The 16,836-nt window shown below is 52.5% G+C and overlaps 1 protein-coding gene across 2 annotated transcripts in view; it reads left to right on the forward strand.

The window, feature by feature from the left end:
- ITPK1 (inositol-tetrakisphosphate 1-kinase) overlaps positions 1 to 16,836 on the forward strand; it is a 182,485-nt gene that overhangs the window by 123,405 nt on the left and 42,244 nt on the right. For both annotated transcript variants that reach the window (XM_030802367.1, XM_030802366.1), the window contains exon 5: positions 439 to 556. In XM_030802367.1, the coding sequence (XP_030658227.1) occupies positions 439 to 556 (118 nt within the window). The remainder of the gene's footprint in view (positions 1 to 438; positions 557 to 16,836) is intronic.

Here is a 16,836-nt window from a genome sequence, read left to right on the forward strand (position 1 = left end):
CTGTGGCGTGTTTCTCTCTGCCACACCTTCCCGCAGACCCTCTGATGACTCCTGGCCTCATCCCACTCTCCCGGCCCTGCCTCAGAGTCCTTATCAGTGCAGGGCATGGGGCTACCACTCCCAGAGGAGCCAGCGCCTGGAGTGGATCTGCTTCCGGGTGAGGTTTTGTCTGGAATCAGGCGGCCTACCCTGAGCCTGGTTGCAGTTTCCTCGCTGTCTTCCACGTGGTGCTCTATTTCTGAGTTTGGCCTAGTCAGGCCTCTCTCTCAGATCTCCAGGTGACTGCTCGCAATGCCCCAGTGCTGGAATGCGCCACCCTCCACCAAAGCCAGGGCTGGAGGGTAGGACAGGAACGGATGGATGTGCAGAGGGCGTGAGGGGTGAGTTGCTACCTGGCCCTACCCCCAGTCTAACCAGAGCAGTTTGCTTCCCTTTCAGGAGTACATCGACGCCCACCCTGAGACCATCATCCTGGACCCGCTCCCTGCCATCAGAACCCTGCTTGACCGCTCCAAGTCCTACGAGCTCATCCGGAAGATTGAGGCCTACATGGAAGGTAGGGACACATGTGGTACTGCAACCGTGGCAGGCAGCCACCTTTGTGGTCACAGAGTGGCCATGGCCTGAGGTGTGGAGACAGAGGGGTCTTGTCTTTTTAAGCACTTTGGGGCAGGAAGCGTTTGAATTCCATGGGGCAGTCATTCTGGGGAGGTCCTTTCATTCTCCTGTGACCAGCAGCGAGAAAACAAAAGCCTCAGGGTGCTCTTGCAGAAGGGGGCTCTGAGGGTTTTTTTTGCTATGTTGAACCCATGGGTGACATTGAAGTGTCCTGGTAACACAGTGGCTGGAGAGCAGGAGTGTGTGTAGACAGCTCAGCGGCAGGCAGGCAAGTGGAGTTACGTAACTGGGCAGAGGACACAAACAGAAACTGAAGGCCTTTAATCAAACACGTGGAGATGTAATGTCGCTGCTGGACCTCACGGGTCCACTCTGTTCTGGAGGGCAGGGGCCTCCCTCTTCACTGCGGCGCCTTCCCTGCCAGCTGCAGGCTCCTGTCCCTGAGGGCTCACCCCGACCCCTCCCCACCCCTTGGGCAGGCAGAGCCAGAGAACTCAAGGCCGCATTCTCAAGGTGTTTATGTGAGAAAGACTTTGTGAAGAGATTCATGTTAACAGTCACCTCTTAGTTCACTGCTTGGTCCAACTGTGCCCTGCTGAGAGCTCTTGTTTAATTTTAAGGAAAAGTGCTCGGCCTGGGCCCTCAGGCTTTGTGAGGATTTATCCTGGGGTCAAGGAGGCAGCCCCTGCTCCCTGCCCTGCAGACCATGACTGAGGCCTAACCTGGCTGCCATGAAGCCTGACCTGGATGGTGACTTGGCCTCAGGCATAGTTTCCTGTGATGGTGACCGGTGGGACCAGTGGGTACCATTTGGCTCACAGCTCCAGAGGCAGATCATCTGCATGGGAGTCTGAGACCACCATTTATTGGGTATGTGTTGTGTTCCTGCCTTTGGGTCAGGCCTTCTCCTTGTATTCTCCCTTTTGGTACTCTTAGAAGTGGGCATGATAAGCCTTCCCATTTTACAGATAAATCCCAGAGGCTCTGAGAGGTTAGCAGACGTGCCACGTCACGCAGCATTCAGGTGGCTGGGCCAGCATCCAGCCAGGTCTCTCTGACTCAGGCTCCCCGGCCCCTACTCCTGAGCTTGACTTTCATGTCCATGGCCAGAGGGTCCTGGATCTAGAAGAACCAGGAACTGAGGACCCTGGCCTGGAGAGTGGGTGAGTCCTCGGTTCCCTCTCTAAGGAATGTGCCCTGCAGAAGAGCTGGCTGCTGGATTTGGCTGTCCTGGAAGGGCTCCTGAGGCCTCTTTCCCTGAATGCCTGACACACTGGTGGGTGCAGAGAATGGGGGCATGGTCCTGGTGCCCCATGTAGGCAGGCTTTCTTAGCACCCGCCAGCAGCCTTTATTTGCCAGGCCTGGAGTGATTGGCCTCTGCTGTGCACTTCACCTCCCTTTGCACTGTCTTCCTGGATCCATCCAGAATCTCAGATGGGAAGAAAGAGCTGTATATTCCCTCCTGGAGTCACCTTCATCTCAGTCTGCCATGGGTGAAGATTTGGTCAAATGTTGGGAAAGGGAGTCAGCCTTTTTCCAGAAGGTGTGCTTGTTGGACACTGCCTGTGTGAAGAGCAGGAGGCTGTATTAGAACATGAGAAGGCCTAGTTAGTGGAAGAAGGTGGCAGACCAGCAGCCACATCTCCTGTCCCGGACAAGTCCATTTGAAGAGTGACGGGTTTGGGTGGGATTCGAGAAGGTGCCGCTGAAGGGCCTTTTGGAGCCAAAAGCACAGGCTCTGGCATGTGGGTCCCAGTCTGGGCTGTTAGCCACGTGGTCTCAGACAAATCAATCATTTGAGTTCTGCTGGTGTTCTGGAAGATGTGGGTGATACCTGGTTCAGCCATGGGGTCAGGGATCAGGATACCTGGGATGATGTCTGCAGAGCACTTAGCATGGGACCAGCCCACTGGGTCACCCGGGAACAGCAGCTGCTCCAGCTGCTTCCACCATGATGGCAGGACCCCAGCATCCTAATTGAGTCTTCACATCCGTCTTAGATTTTTAGGAGTAGAAGAGCAGGGCTGGGAATCAAGGGTGAGCCTGGGCTCAGGGTGTGAGTGTGCACAGTGTGTTCAGGGAGGAGGAACCCAGTGATGAGGTGGACCATAGGAAGTCACACGCCGAGAGGCAGGCCCAGGAGGTATCTCTGTTGCCCACTTGCCTGGCTTGGAATTGGGCCTCTCCTGGAGGCAGTTAGTAATCAGGTCAGGAATTTTAAGCAGGGTGTGTCCTAGTTCATTAGGAGATTAGAAAGTTCAGGAGCTGCCCATAAGGGGAGAGCTGTGGGTGTTCCAGGAGAGGGCCCAGTCCTCAACAGGTCCAGAGAGAGAGCTGTTGACCAAACCCTAATGCATGCTTGGTTCTAGATCAGCAGGAAGTGTAGGGTGGGTGGGCCATGAATGTTGCACCCTGGGTTTTCCTTATCGTGCATGCCAAGCCTGGGCATGTATTCTTCCAGGAGGGCGGTCAGAGGCTGGGACTTCCTGGAGCCCTTTCCTGACCCCCAGTGGCTGTCCATTCACCAGCACCGCTGAGTAGGTCCCTGCTGCATGCCCCCACCAGCTGCAGAGGCAGAGAGCCTTCCTGGGAAGCACACCCTGGGCCCCCCTCCTCCACTCCCTGCTGTTCCTGGAGGCACTCAGCCCTTTCAGGCGTACTGTAAATGGCCATAATTACCCTTGAAGTTCCCTCAGATAATCACGGCAATCCAGTGACACGCTTTTGTGTTGGGAGAAGGGGCTTGGCCAGACTTCCTCCAGTTGTCACCCCCCCTGGCACTAAGGCTGCTCTCTCTGTCCTCAGATAATCTGGACAGCTGCAGGGAAAACAGAGCTGGTGGGGGACAGGTGGGCGCTTCAGGACTGCTAGGGTCCTCATTGATGAGCAGGGGGAGGGAGACGACCAGAGCCCCTGCTTTGTGGTGGGGGTGGGCAGCTGGGCCACGGCACAAGGGGAGGCTCTCCCAGGAATAGCAGGCAGAGCCCTTGGATAAGGGTCTGTGCTTGGGTGGGCTGTCTGCCTCCCTGCAGAGCATCAGCCGTGGAGGGCCTCTCCCACCCCAGCTCTGCCTCCAGGAGACAGATGAGGCCTGCTGCTGGGAGCTCCCAGTGTCGCTGTCTCCGGGCAGCCTGTGTGAGGTCACTGCCTTCTCAGTTCCACATTCCCAGAGCTCATCCTTGTCTCATTCAGAGCCTGGAGGGGAAGCAGGGTCATTTCTCTGCCTGGGCTCTGGCAGCTTCAAACCCACCCACTTAGTATCAGTTAGCATTCAAGTTGCTTTAACAGCAGACCTAAAATAACGGTGGCTTAAATGTGACAGAACTTCCTTTCTCTCTCATGTAAAAGCCCAGAGGAAGGCCATCCAGCATGGGCAGAGGGGCTGGGACCCTGGCTCCTTCTAGCTCCTTATTCTTCTGTAGTCTGCCCATCTGGTCCTGGGTGATGGCTGTATTTCCAGCCCTCTCATCCAAGATCTAGACATTAGGATGGAGAGGACGACTAAGAAAAAGGAAGCAAATGAGAAGAAGGCCTAGTTCTCTTTTAAGGAGGGGTTCTGGAAGCTACAGGACCAACATTGGCCAGAATTAGTCACATCCTAAGCTGCAAGGGAGTCGGGAAATTGAGTCCTTGTTCTGAGCAGCCACATGCCCAGCTAGAATTCGGGTTTTATCACCATGGAAGAAGGGCTAGAATGAGTTTTAGGGGAGCACTAGCAGTCTTCCAAGACATGGGTCCCTGCCTGGACCCACCTTACCCATGGCTGAACGACCTTGGAATTTCTCCTCTGGCTGGGGGTTTGGCCTCAGCCTGTGACCTCAGCAGCAGTCCCCTCCCTGTAACAACCAGCATCCTGGAGGCTTGTAGAATGACCCACCCCAGCATGCCAGGGCCCCAACTTTCCCTCATAGATGACTGCTTCTGGGAGGCAGCCATGCCTATACCCATACCCATGTCCCTCCCCACACCCGCACCCCCTAGGCACTGGCACAGGCAGCATTCAGTCTGGATTCAATTCAAACCAAGCACTTAATTCTTCCTAGAAATTAAGCATTCCCTGGTGCAGGCCTGGAGGAGGGAGGGAGGAGGCTGCAGTGACAAACATTGAATTTGTAGGCTCTTTCTCCTATCAGCAGCCCACCCTGCCACCTAGAGCCAGGGTCCAGAGATGGAAGCCCCAAAGCCAAGGCGTGGCTGTGCCACCCCAGGGTGAGCGATTCTGGGCAAGGCTCTAGCTGGCTCCCGAACTGACTGAGAAGGCACCATGTGTGAGAAGGCACCTGGGCCGTAATTGCATGGCATGGCTTTGTGTCCCTGTCTGCAGGGACAGCAGGTCTCAGACCATTGGGCAACAGGCTGGAGAGGTCCTTGAAAGCCCTGACTGCTTTGGGGTGATGGGTGGCTCTCCTGTTCTTCTTCTCTTAGAAGTTCTCACATATCTGCTCTGGGGGTGACAGATGGCCTGTTTGGGATCCCAGGCCTCCCTGGGGATGGGGGATGCATACCACAGATTGAATCCTTCTGCCTGTGGTTTTATGGGAATTTAATCAGGGCTCATCTTAGAGGCCATTTGAAAGCTGGATTGAAATTGAGTAATCTAGATACCAAGCAAAGAGAAAGTAACATTCCTTAGAGCCTGGAGAAATAATTCCCCAAAAAGCTTCTGCCTTGGGGGTGGGTGTTTGTGATTGGTGGGGAGCTGCTCCCAGAGGCAGGAACTGGCTGTCAACCCTCAGGGAGCTGCAGAGGGGTGGGGGCTTGGAGTCAAGGCCTCAGACCCTGCCCATTGCCACCGCCACCCCTCCACCCCTCCCCAAATTGTGTGGCCTCTCTGAGCTGTGCATCTGTCAGCGCTTAGGCAGGTGCTTAGCATGCCAGGCACTGGGTTAAATACTTTACAGATAGTAGCTAATTTAATCCACTTAATGACCCTATGAGGAAGGTTCTGATATCACCTCCGATTTAGAGGTGAGGATACTGAGGGGCTTTGAGCTTAAGTTACTTGAGGTCACGGAGCTACTGGGGCAGATTTGGGATCAGAACCCACACACCCACACATTGTGGGTCTGCTCTTAGCCAGTGGTTCCCAAGCCCAGCCCCTCACCCCTGTGTGTACCACGCCCCCAGTTCCATGCCCCCAGTTCCCCTGTGGCTGATGGAGAGGGACTGAGGTGAAGATAGGTAGGGTTGGGGCTCTGTGCCTGCGGGCGAGTCCTGCCCAGGCTCTCCTGGTGCTGGTGGCATGGCCATCGTCCCTGGGGGTGCCGTCTGGGGTCCAGGAAATGATACTTGAGGGCAGCCACACATCATGGCAGGAAAGAAGCACCTTGTCGCTGACAAGGCTTCCAATCTTAGCCCCTCAGGGGGCTGGGCCAGTCACTCTCCCCTGAGTTGTTCGCTCATCTGGGAAGTGGGTTACCAGTGCCTCGGACGTGCTGAGTGGGTGTCTCAGCTGGTGGCCCCACCCCAGATTGGGCAGAGCTACCCCTTGGTGTGCACCTGCCCATGCCTCCCCCAGTGTCAGCCTGCCCAGACCACAGGGCTGAGGTGAGGGGACATCGTGCCCCATCGAGGGGTCTGGAATGAGGGAGGACAGGGTGCCAGGCGGTAGGGTCCTCTCAGGGAAGGTGCTTGACTCGTGGTTCCCCTTCCTGGACTTCAGGGATGTGTGGGAGCACCACTGTTTTTGTTTTCACATTGGCTGTTGTCTGCCACCCAGGCTGAGACCCGCCCTTTCGGTGCAGGGGAGGCTCCGCAGAGCAGGATTGTGCTTGTGGCTCCCCTGCCCTGGGGCGGCTGAGCGCCAGCTGCAGACCAGGCCGGGTAGGTGCCTTGCCAGCATGAGGCAGCAGCTGGGACCAAGGCCAGCCCTGGTCCGAGTCTGCATGAGCCTCCTTCCTGGCACCTGCCGTGTGGAAGCCAGTGCCCTTCCCCAGTCCGGGAGGCATGGGGTGAGGAGGAAATGGTGCCCCACAACATGTGGGACCAGATCTGGCCTTCGAGGGTGGCTCCTCCTGTCCTTGAAGCTGCTCCTTCCCTCAGCTGCAGGGTTCCCCCTTTACAGATGGGGGGTGTGGAACCTTGGAGAGGTTATGGTAACTTAGTTGAGGTTTCAGAGCTGGTGCACCTTCAAGCTGAGCTCCATGTTGATGCCAAAGCTCACAAACATCTACAACAAACATCTATTTTACAGCCGATTCTCAGAATCCCTCCCATCTCCCTGCCCTTGGCTGACCTTTCCGTGGGTCCTGCTCCTGTCCTCTGGAGCCAGGGGCCACCTGTGCAGCCATCCAGGCATTCACATTCTAAGACAAGGCCCTGTCAGCCCTGAGGACCTGGGAATCTTGGAAGCATCAGTCCTGCTGGCTGGGCTCTCAGTTGAGGCAGCAGAGGCCAGGGATGTTCAGGGCAGGACAAGGCCTCAGGGAGCACGCCCCCAGGTTCACACTGCCCTGTCCCCTTTCCTGCGCCCCCACAGCCAAAGCCAGCTCCACATCAGGCCCACAGGCCTCCTCGCAGCCCTTTCCGTGCCATCTCCTCTTCTCTGGCCTAGCTGCAGCAGGGGTCCCTGGAGAGTAATGAGAGTTTCCCCACTCTCCCTCCAGCAGCCTCACCCTTTTGTCCCACCAGGGCGGGGGTTTGTGCCTGGAGGACAGGGGCCCAGGAGCCTGGATCAGTTTTTCCTGGAGAGGTTGTCAGGTCCAGGCCTCCTAAGGGCACTGGCAGAGATGAAACAGATGCTGGATTCTCTGCCGAGCTCCTTATTTCCACAGCCGTGGGCACTGTGGACAGGGCAGCAGCCCCTGGCACCCTGTTGGTAGGCTTGCAGTGACCCCCATGAGACCAGACCCTGCCAGGCATTTGCTCCCCTCTGTCCATCCTGCCCAGGGCACTGGTCTGGAGGCTCCCAGGAGAGACTCAAAGGAGTGAACTGAGCTCTCATGGCGACTGGCTGGCACCCTGCAGGAGAGATGCATCTTCATCTAGGGAAGAATATTCCTGTCTGTTCATTCAGAGCTTAACCTTGCTGGGCCTTTAAGACCATGGCAGGGACCCGCTCCCCAGCAAAACAAGAAGGCCCCTCCACCTGTAGCCCACCAACCCCTCCAGCACCATCCAGCTCAGTGGCTTCTGGACGAGATACCCCACTTGGTCCAGGTGGGCCTGCCCCAGGCCTTCCTGCAGAGCTTTCTGAAAACCTCTGTCCCCTCTCGACCCACAGGCACCCCTCCTCTAGGAGGTACTCCCCCAATGACATCAGCTGGCTCCAGTCACTCTACTAGGGCACTGCTGCTGATCCTAGGCCAGTTGGTGAACAGACTGTTTGTCTTTGGGACTCTGGCTGTCACCCAAAATTCCTTTCTCCTGGCTGTGTTGACTAACTCCCTCCAGACTCCACTCCCAGGAACCTTCTTCCCCCTCCTCACACTGAGTCTCCTGGCTCCCCTGGGATGTAAGCAGGGTACATGGGTACTCAAAACCTCCTTGTTGGTCAGATTGGTCAGAAAGTATCCAACAGCAGCCATTTACACTTTAGTGTGAATTTATGGCTCACTTAGTGTTTTTCCAGCTGAAAGAGATCTTGAGTTCTGGAAGCCCTACAAAAACTGCTCTTCTCCACATTGTCAACAATGAGAATAGAGGCCCAGAGTGGTTTCGACTCTCAGTCCAGTGCTCTCTCCATGGGACCCACATCTCTGCAGGGGTCTTTTCAGAAGCAGTGCCATAGTGAATCTGAAGTCAGACTGCCTGGGTTCAGAGCCTCTCCTGAATACCCAGCTGTGTGCATTTAGGCAGGCTATTTAACTGCATTGAGCCCCAGCTTTCCTATCTGTAAAATGGGGAGGGAGGTAATGTTGGTGGCACCTTCCTCATAAGTTGTTGTAAGGATTCCTCAATAGATGGGAGCTCTCCTGGCGGACAGTGCATTGTGAGTTTCAGACCACACCCTGTGTGCTGTGACCCTGTGAGTCCTGTGTTTCTCAACTTGCATTTAGTGCTAAAGGCAGCAGCCCCTGGCGCCCTGATGGTAGGCTTGCAGTTATCCCCATGAGACCAGACCCTGCCAGGCATTTGCTCCCCTCTGTCCATTCTGCCCAAACGCCCAGCCCCGTGTTTGCAAATGTGTAGCCTGGGTTTATTTCCCCAAACAAGAATGTCTTCAGGGTGAGCCATCATGTAACACAAGTGGGCTTTTAAAAATCTCTTTATTGGCTACTAGATGATGTATTGTAGATTTATTATAATAAAGTTCACATTGCACAGGTTTGTTTAGTATAATTTTTATTTTTAAGAAATTTTGACAGAGTTGCAAAGATAGTACACAAAGTTCCCATATACCCTTTGCACAGCTTCTTCTAGTGTTAACATCCTATCTAACCATAATTATCTAAACCAGGAAGTTCACATTGATAACTATACAATAATTGAAAGGCCTAAATGAATTCGAATTTCCCCAGTTGTCCCACTAATACCCATTTTTTAGTCCAGGATCCAATCTGGTTGTCGCTCTCTGTGGTCTCCTGCCATCTGGGATGGAGCCTCAGGTTTTGACCTTGACACTTTGGAAGAACCTCGACTGTTTATTTTGTGGAGTGTCTCTCAATTTGGGTTTATCTGGTGTTTTCGTGACTAGGTCAAGGTCATACATTTTCAGCAGGAACACCACCCAGCAGTGCCAGTCCCTCCCTAGGGCGTCATATCAGGAGGTGCATGAGGACAACGATGTCTTCTGTCTGCTCAGCAGCAGTTATTTGGTTAAAATCCACCAGACTTTTCCACTCTAAATTTCTATTTTTTCCTTTGTAGTTGGCAAGAACCTTCTAAGAGGATTCTTTGCAGACTGTCTCTCATACGTTTGCCCTTCTCTTGTAGCACCCGTGGATGGGTCTTGCCATTGTTACTGTGGTATTTACCGAACAGTCATACAGAATTGTAAGAACTGTGTCCCAACCACCCCAGTTGCCCTAGAAAGTGACAGGATCCCCTTGCAGATTTGCAGACATCCACAGGGCACCAGGTGGCACCTTGTGGAGTGTCAGCATAATCTCATGTGTGAGCAAAGGGAAAGGCAAAATAAGGAAAAGAGAAAAGTGTCAGATATGTTGGAGAATCAGGATTACATGTTTCTTTGCTGCAGGACTTCTCAGAGCCTTAGTAATGTGTTAATATGAATCTTTAGTCGGGGGCAGGTGTATTGAATTTCATCACCGATTATAAGATGCACTGATACTTCATATTCTATAAAAAAGAAAAAATCCTAAGGAAGTTGTGAAATATCGATTATGAGACACATCTCAATTTCAGAGATGGAAAATATGAAAAACATGCCATAGAATCAGTGAAATTCTGCAGAATTTAGCCTTTTCCATCCAATTAACTATAGAGTCCCCTCCTCTCTTTGGGGCTTCTCTTGAGAGACTGTTACACTCGGCACACTCAGGAATTCCCTGACTGGGTGCTTCCTGGCCGCCCTCACTTCCGGCCCTGCACAGGTCTGTTCTTGAGCTCCCTGTATTAGTGTGTGGGGCCCTCACTGCTGGTGCTTCTCGAGTCTGTTTAACTCCAGCCTCACTTCCCTGAGGCAGCTGCTGTTCATAGTTTGGAACTTATCTTTCTAGACCCTTCTTATTCATACATGTAGAGATATATGTGCACTTTTAGTTTTATTTTTTCATTACAGTAGGCTCTGGTGCAATGTGTGCATTTTAGAAACAGGGTCATTTTACACGTGTCCTGATACAGTTCTTTGTCCCCACTGAACATGTGTCTTGCTTTGCTTCTTTCCATGTCAGCCCATGAAGATGAGGGGGATCAGGTCTGCCCCTTTTGCTGGCAGCATAATATTTCCACACACGAATGAATGAATCCTAATTTATGTTGGGCCCATAAGGTCATTCCAGTCTTGTTTGGATTTTTTTTTTTAAACAAACTGGGCTGCAGTAAACAGCTCCCTGCATATTTCTGCATAATTAATCCCTAGAAGTGGGATTTCTCAGCCAAAGATTATAAACATTCCTCACTTTGGCAGATCTCACTGGGTTGCCCTTCAAAAAGTTTGAGCAAATTTCACTCCTGATGGTGCCAGTCTGCCTGGGGAAACCGTACCAGCTCGATTGATGTGTGTTTGTCATTATTGGCACAATTGAGTGTCCCGTCGTGGATTCACTGGCTCCATTTGCATGTCTTCTATGAATGAATCTTTGCCTGTTGTTTGCCCATTTTTTAGTTGAGTTGTTGGTCTTGTTGATTAATTAGAGCCCTTTTTGTATGAAGAAAATCGTCCCATTGTTAAAAATTGTGGATGGGTTCATGAATATAAGCATCATCTTTGCTCTGGGGCCAAGCTAAGATGTTTTGCTTTTAGAATAGGTACTACCAGAAAGAGCCCTCCAAACATTTTTAAAATGTCTTGAAAGTAAAAAGGCTGCCATGTTTTGGGAGCGGGAGCTGGAGCTGAGCGGGGACAGTGAGCGTCTGCCTGGGTCCAGAAGGGGCTGTAAATCAGTGGGAGCAGCTGCCATAGAGTTTACCCATGTTTCCAGCTACCGCCGCCAGACTCAGACATCGGGCGCAGAAATGTCTGTCTCTGTCTGAGCCGGTGTCTGGCTCCTCTTCTCCTGGGCTTTGGACATTCTGGTTGCAAACGGCTCTCTGGTCACATAAGATGAAACGAGTCACTAGCTAAGTCAGGTGGGAGGAAACCTGCTCTTCCCCTGCCTGTGGCTTGCTGTATTGGACTGTCACTTTGCACCTGTGGCATTTGTTGTCTTTTCTTCTCCTCCTCCAGTGTTTTCTCTCCACAGCTTGCCTGTCACCAGGTAGCTAAGTGAGGATCTAGCTGCTAGCAGGGAGGTTGCACCTGTGGCAAGGCCATAGGGTCTCTTAGATGCCTTCAAGGAGCAGGGTAGGGGGCTGTGGCCACTGGCAAAATGCCCCCTCCTTCCCCCCAGTGACTCCAAATATCACAATTGCATTTCCCCCTTGAAAGCCCATAGTAGCTGAATGTGTTAATTTCCTATTGCTGCATGACAGACGACAGCAGACTGAGTGGCTTCTGACAGTACCCGTTTATTATCTCACGGGTGGGTGGGTCAGAAGCCTGCATGGTGTGGTTGGGCTCTTGGCCCAGGGTGTCACAGGCTGAAATCAAGGTGTCCGCAGGGGCAGGTGATCTTCTGGAGACCCTGAGGAAAAATCCACCTCCAAGCTAACTTTCATTGGCAGAATCCAGTTCCTGGTGGCTGTAGGACTGAGGTCCCCGCCCTTGCTGGCCAGCAGCTCCTACAGGTCTGCGTTTCTTCTCACAGTGCCCCTCTACTTGCAAGGTGGCTACAGCTGGCCAGTCTCTTTGTGCTTTGAATCTCCAGCTTCCTCTTCAGAGAAGAAGCTCTGTGTATGATGGCCTAAGAGTCACCCAGACCATCTCCCTGTTTTGAGGGCAGCAATGCAACATAACCGACTCACAGAGGAGAACCCATCCATCATGCACGCAGTTCTGGCGATCATGCGGGGTGTCGCCCGGCCACAGGGATCTTGGGGTTGCCTTAGATTCTGCCTGCCACACCGAGTAAATACAATGGTTTTTCCTTGCGTACTTCTAAGTTCGGTGGAATTTAATTGCTATCATTGCATCTCTCCAGGCCCCGTCACCTGTGCTGGGCGTCTTGGGGCATGTCGCCCCTGCCCACTCCCTCTCCTGGGCGGCGTCTCTTGCCATACTGCCCCTGCACTCCACACTGCAGCCAAGCCGAACCCCAGGGGCACCCCTCTTGACCCTTGGCCTTTGTCCATGGCGTTCTGCCTGTCTGGAATACTCTTGGTCCCCACGACTAACTCCAACTTTGGGGTTTGGCTCAGGCCACTTCCTCCCAGAAGCCCTCTGTGCTGCACACTCCCTTCCCTGCGTGGGCCTCAGTGCCTTCCTGCCTACTCACAGACCCTTTGCTGCCCTCATTGCACATTCACTCCACTGTTTGGTCATTGTCTGCTGGCCGCTGTCTTCCCCACCTGACCGTGACAGCCTTGAGGACAGGGGCGAGTGTGTCTTTGGGGACCATGAATCCCCAGGTCAGGGCCTGGAACATAGTACCTGCTCAATAAGTGTGCAAAGGAGGGAAGAATGTTTTCAAGAATCAGATACTTAAGAAGCAGATGCACTGGGGGAGGCTCTGAGCAGAAATCCCGCTCCCATGGGAGACAGGCCTGGGGCAGGTGGGGTCATGGGCTCAGGGCCACAGGAAGGGGTGGTCCTGGTTGTCTGTGGGGCTCTCGCGGAGGTGGTATTTGGAGCGGCTCTGAAATACTGGGCTCGATTAGAGGAAGGTGAGAGCCATTCCAGGGAGAGGGAGCAGGATGTTCAGGAGAAATGGGGGCTATTGGTGCTGCGGGAGAGAGCCTCACGCTGAGGCCCAGAGGGCCTCCAGGGCCAGTTTCTGCTTAGCCTGTGTGGGGAGACAGGGAGGCCATTGGGAGGCTGCCGTGGCTTCAGGAAAAGATGCTGAGGGTGCAATGAGGGTGCGATGAGGGTGGCGACTCTGGTCAGGAAGAAATGGGGTGGAGGCCAGAAATTGAGGGGGAACATTGGCAGGCATCAGGGCAGGCATTATTATCTGGGATGAGTTAAGGAGAAGGAAACACAGGACAAGCCATAACCACAATCTGTGTGCCAGCTCCACAGGGCAGGACAGTGCTGGGGGGCTCCACGGGTGGGCCAGGTGTCTCCACGGCGGCCAAGAAAAACTACAGGAGAGGCCGGGTGCGGTGGCTCATGCCTGTAATCCCAGCATTTTGGGAGTACAAGGTGGGTGGATCACCTGAGGTCAAGAGTTCAAGACCAGCCTGACAAATACGGTGAAACCCTGTCTCTACTAAAAATATAAAAATTAGCTGGGCATGGTGGCACATGCCTGTGGTCCCAGCTACTCGGGAGGCTGAGGCAGGAGAATTGCTTGAACTCGGGAGGCTGAGGCAGGAGAATTGCTTGAACCTGGGAGGCGGAGGTTACAGTGAACCAAGATCGCACCACTGCACTCTAGCCTGGGCAACAGAGTGAGACTCCATCTCAAAACAAACAAATAAACAAACAAACTATGAGAGAGGGACCCCTTGTAGGCCCCCAATAGTAATAAGTCCCCAGCCTGGGCCAAATCCCAGGGCTTCAGTGATAAAGATTCCATTTCAACAGGCAGAGATGAGAAGGGAAGGCGTTCCAGTGGCAGATACAGCACAAAGGCCAGGCAGGTAAGAAAGGCCAGGTTATCACCAGGAATAGAGATGGTCCCTCTTGGTGAGAGTCTTTCTTGTTTTGGGGCATGGGGTGGTACAGGCCCCCTCCACCTGGCTTGGAGTAGACTTGTTGGCCTTGTCATGGGCCAGAGCCCTCCACCTTTCTCCCCTCCCCTCAAGCCTTCAGAGAAGTTTCTGTCATGGAGTTCACTCAGCTGCCTCAGGGGCTCTGGCTCAGCCAAGAACACTGTCAGGGCTGGGTGGTGTTCCCTTTGTGTTTTCTCTGGACTTGTTCTGGCAACTGTCAGCCCCAGATCCAGCCTTGTATTCTAAACACGAGGATCCTGCATCGAAGCTGTGTGTTCTGCCCAAAGATGATCCAGGCCTCAGTGCTCCTCTGCGGCTAGTGTATAGTCTGTTCTCACACTGCTATAAAGAACTACCTGAGGCCTGTCATGGTGGCTCACACCTGTAAACCCAGCACTTTGAGAGGCCAAGGCAGGTGGATCGTTTGAGGTCAGGAGTTCCAGACCAGCCTGGCCAACATGGGAAAACCCTGTCTCTACTAAAAATACAAAAATTAGCCAGGTGCGGTGATGTGCGCCTGTAATCCAAGCTACTTAGGAGGCTGAGGCATGAGAATCACTTGAATCAGAGAGGCGGAGGCTGCAGTGAGCTGAGATCGCACACTGCATACCAGCCTGAGTGACAGAGTGAGACTCTGTCTCCAAAAAAAAAAAGATAAAAAAAATCTACCTGAGAGTGGGTAATTTATGAAGAAATTATGAAGAGGTTTAATTGACTCACAGTTCTGCAGGCTGCACAAAAAATATGGCCAGGGAGGCCTCAGGAAACTTACAGTCATGGCAGAAGGCGAAGGGGAAGTAGGCATGTCTTTACGTGGCAGCAGGAGAGAGAAACAGAGCAAAAGGGGAAGTGCTACATGCTAGATTTCATGAGAACTTACTATCACACAAACAGCTAGAGGGAAATCTGTTTCCATGATCCAATCACCTCCCACCAGGTCCCTCCCCCAAATTGGGAATTACAATTTGACATGAAATTTGGGTGGGGATACAGAGCCAAACCATATCATTCCACCCTGGCCCCTCCCAAACCTCATGTCCTTCTCACATTTCAAAACACAATCATGCCTTCCCAACAGCCCCCCCAAAGTCTTCACTCATTCCAGCATTAACTCAAAAGTCCAAGTCCAAAGTCTCATCTGAGACAAGGCAAGTCCCTTCTGCTTATAAGCCTGTAAAATCAAAAACAAGTTAGTTACTTCCAAGATACAATGAGGGTACAGGCATTGGTTAAATAGACCCAATTCCAAGGGGAGAAATTAGCCCAAACAAGAACTACAGGGACTACAGTCCCCATGCAAGTCCAAAACCCAGCAGGGCAGTCATTAAATCTTAAAGCTCCAAAATAATCTCCTTTGACTCCATGTCTCACATCCAGGCCACACTGATGCAAGGGGTGGGTTCACAAGACTTGGGCGGCTCCACCCCTGTGGCTCTGCAGGGTACAGCCCCCACAGCTTTCGTGGGCTGACACTGAGTACCTACAGCTTTTCCAGGGTCACAGTACAAGCTCTTGGTGGATCTATCATTCTGGGATCTGGAGGATGTTGGCTCTCTTCTCACAGCTCCCCTAGGCAGTGCCCCTGTGGGGTCTCTAACATCACATTTACTCTCTGCACTGTCCTAGCAGAGGTTTTCCATGAGGGCTCCACCCTTGCAGCAGACTTCTGCCTAGACATTCAGGTGTTTCCATACATCCTCTGAAATCTAGGCAGAGGCTAAACTCTTGCCTTCAGCACACCTGCAGGCCCAACACCATGTGGAAGCCGCCAAGGCTTGGGGATTGCACCCTCTGAAGCAATAGCTTGAGCTGTACCTTGGCCCCTTTCAGCCACTGCTGGAGCTGGAGCAGCTGGGATGCAGGATGCCATGTCCTGAGGCTACACAGAGCAGCAGGGCCCTGAGCCCAGCCCACAAAACAATTTTTCCCTTCTAGACCTCCAGGTCTGTGATGGGAGGGACCGCTGTGAAGGTCTCTAAAATGCCCTGGAGGCATTTTCCCCTATTGTCTTGGCTATTAGCCTTCAGGGCTTCCTTACTTATGCAAATTTCTGCAGCTTTGAGTTCCTCCTCAGAAAATGGGTTTTTCTTTTCTACCACATGGTCAGCTTCCACATTTTCCAAACTTTTATGCTCTGCTTCCCTTTTAAATATAAGTTCTAGTTTCTGGTCATTTCTTTGTTTTTTAAAATGAGCATAGGCTTTTAGAAGCAGCCAGCCCATATCTTGAATGCTTTGCTACTTAGAAATTTCTTCCACCAGATACACTAAACCATCTCTCTCAAGTTCAAACTACAGATCTCTAGAGCAGGGACACAATGTGCCAGTCTCTTTGCTAAAGCATAACAAGAGTGACATTTACTCCAGTTTCCAGTAAGTTCCTCATCTCCATCTGAGACCTACTCAGCCTGGACTTCACTGTTCATAGCACTATCAGCATTTTGGTCACAACCATTCCACAAGTCTTTGGGAAGTTCCAAACTTTCCCTCACCTTCCTGTCTTCTTCCGAGCCCTCCAAACTGTTCCAAACTCTGCCTGTTTTCTAGTTTCAAAGTTGCTTCCACATTTTCAGGTATCCTTATAGCAGTGCCCCACTTCTCTGGTACCATTTTTCTGTATTAGTTTGTTCTTACATTGCTATCAAGAACTACCTGTGACTGGGTAATTTATGAAGAAAAGAGGTTTAATTGACTCCCGGTTCCACAGGCTGTACAGAAGCCATGGCTGGTGAGGCCTCAGGAAACTTACAATGATGATGGAAGGTGAAAGGGAAGCAGGCACACCTTCACATGGTGACAGGAGAGAGAGAAAGAAGGGTGAAGTGCTACACCCTTTTAAGCAACCAGATCTTGAGAGAACTCACTCATGTCATGAGAACAGCAAGGGGGAAATCCACCCCATGA

Source organism: Nomascus leucogenys, chromosome 22a (genome assembly GCF_006542625.1).
Source record: "Nomascus leucogenys isolate Asia chromosome 22a, Asia_NLE_v1, whole genome shotgun sequence".
In the NCBI taxonomy this organism is placed as follows: Eukaryota; Metazoa; Chordata; class Mammalia; order Primates; family Hylobatidae; genus Nomascus; species Nomascus leucogenys.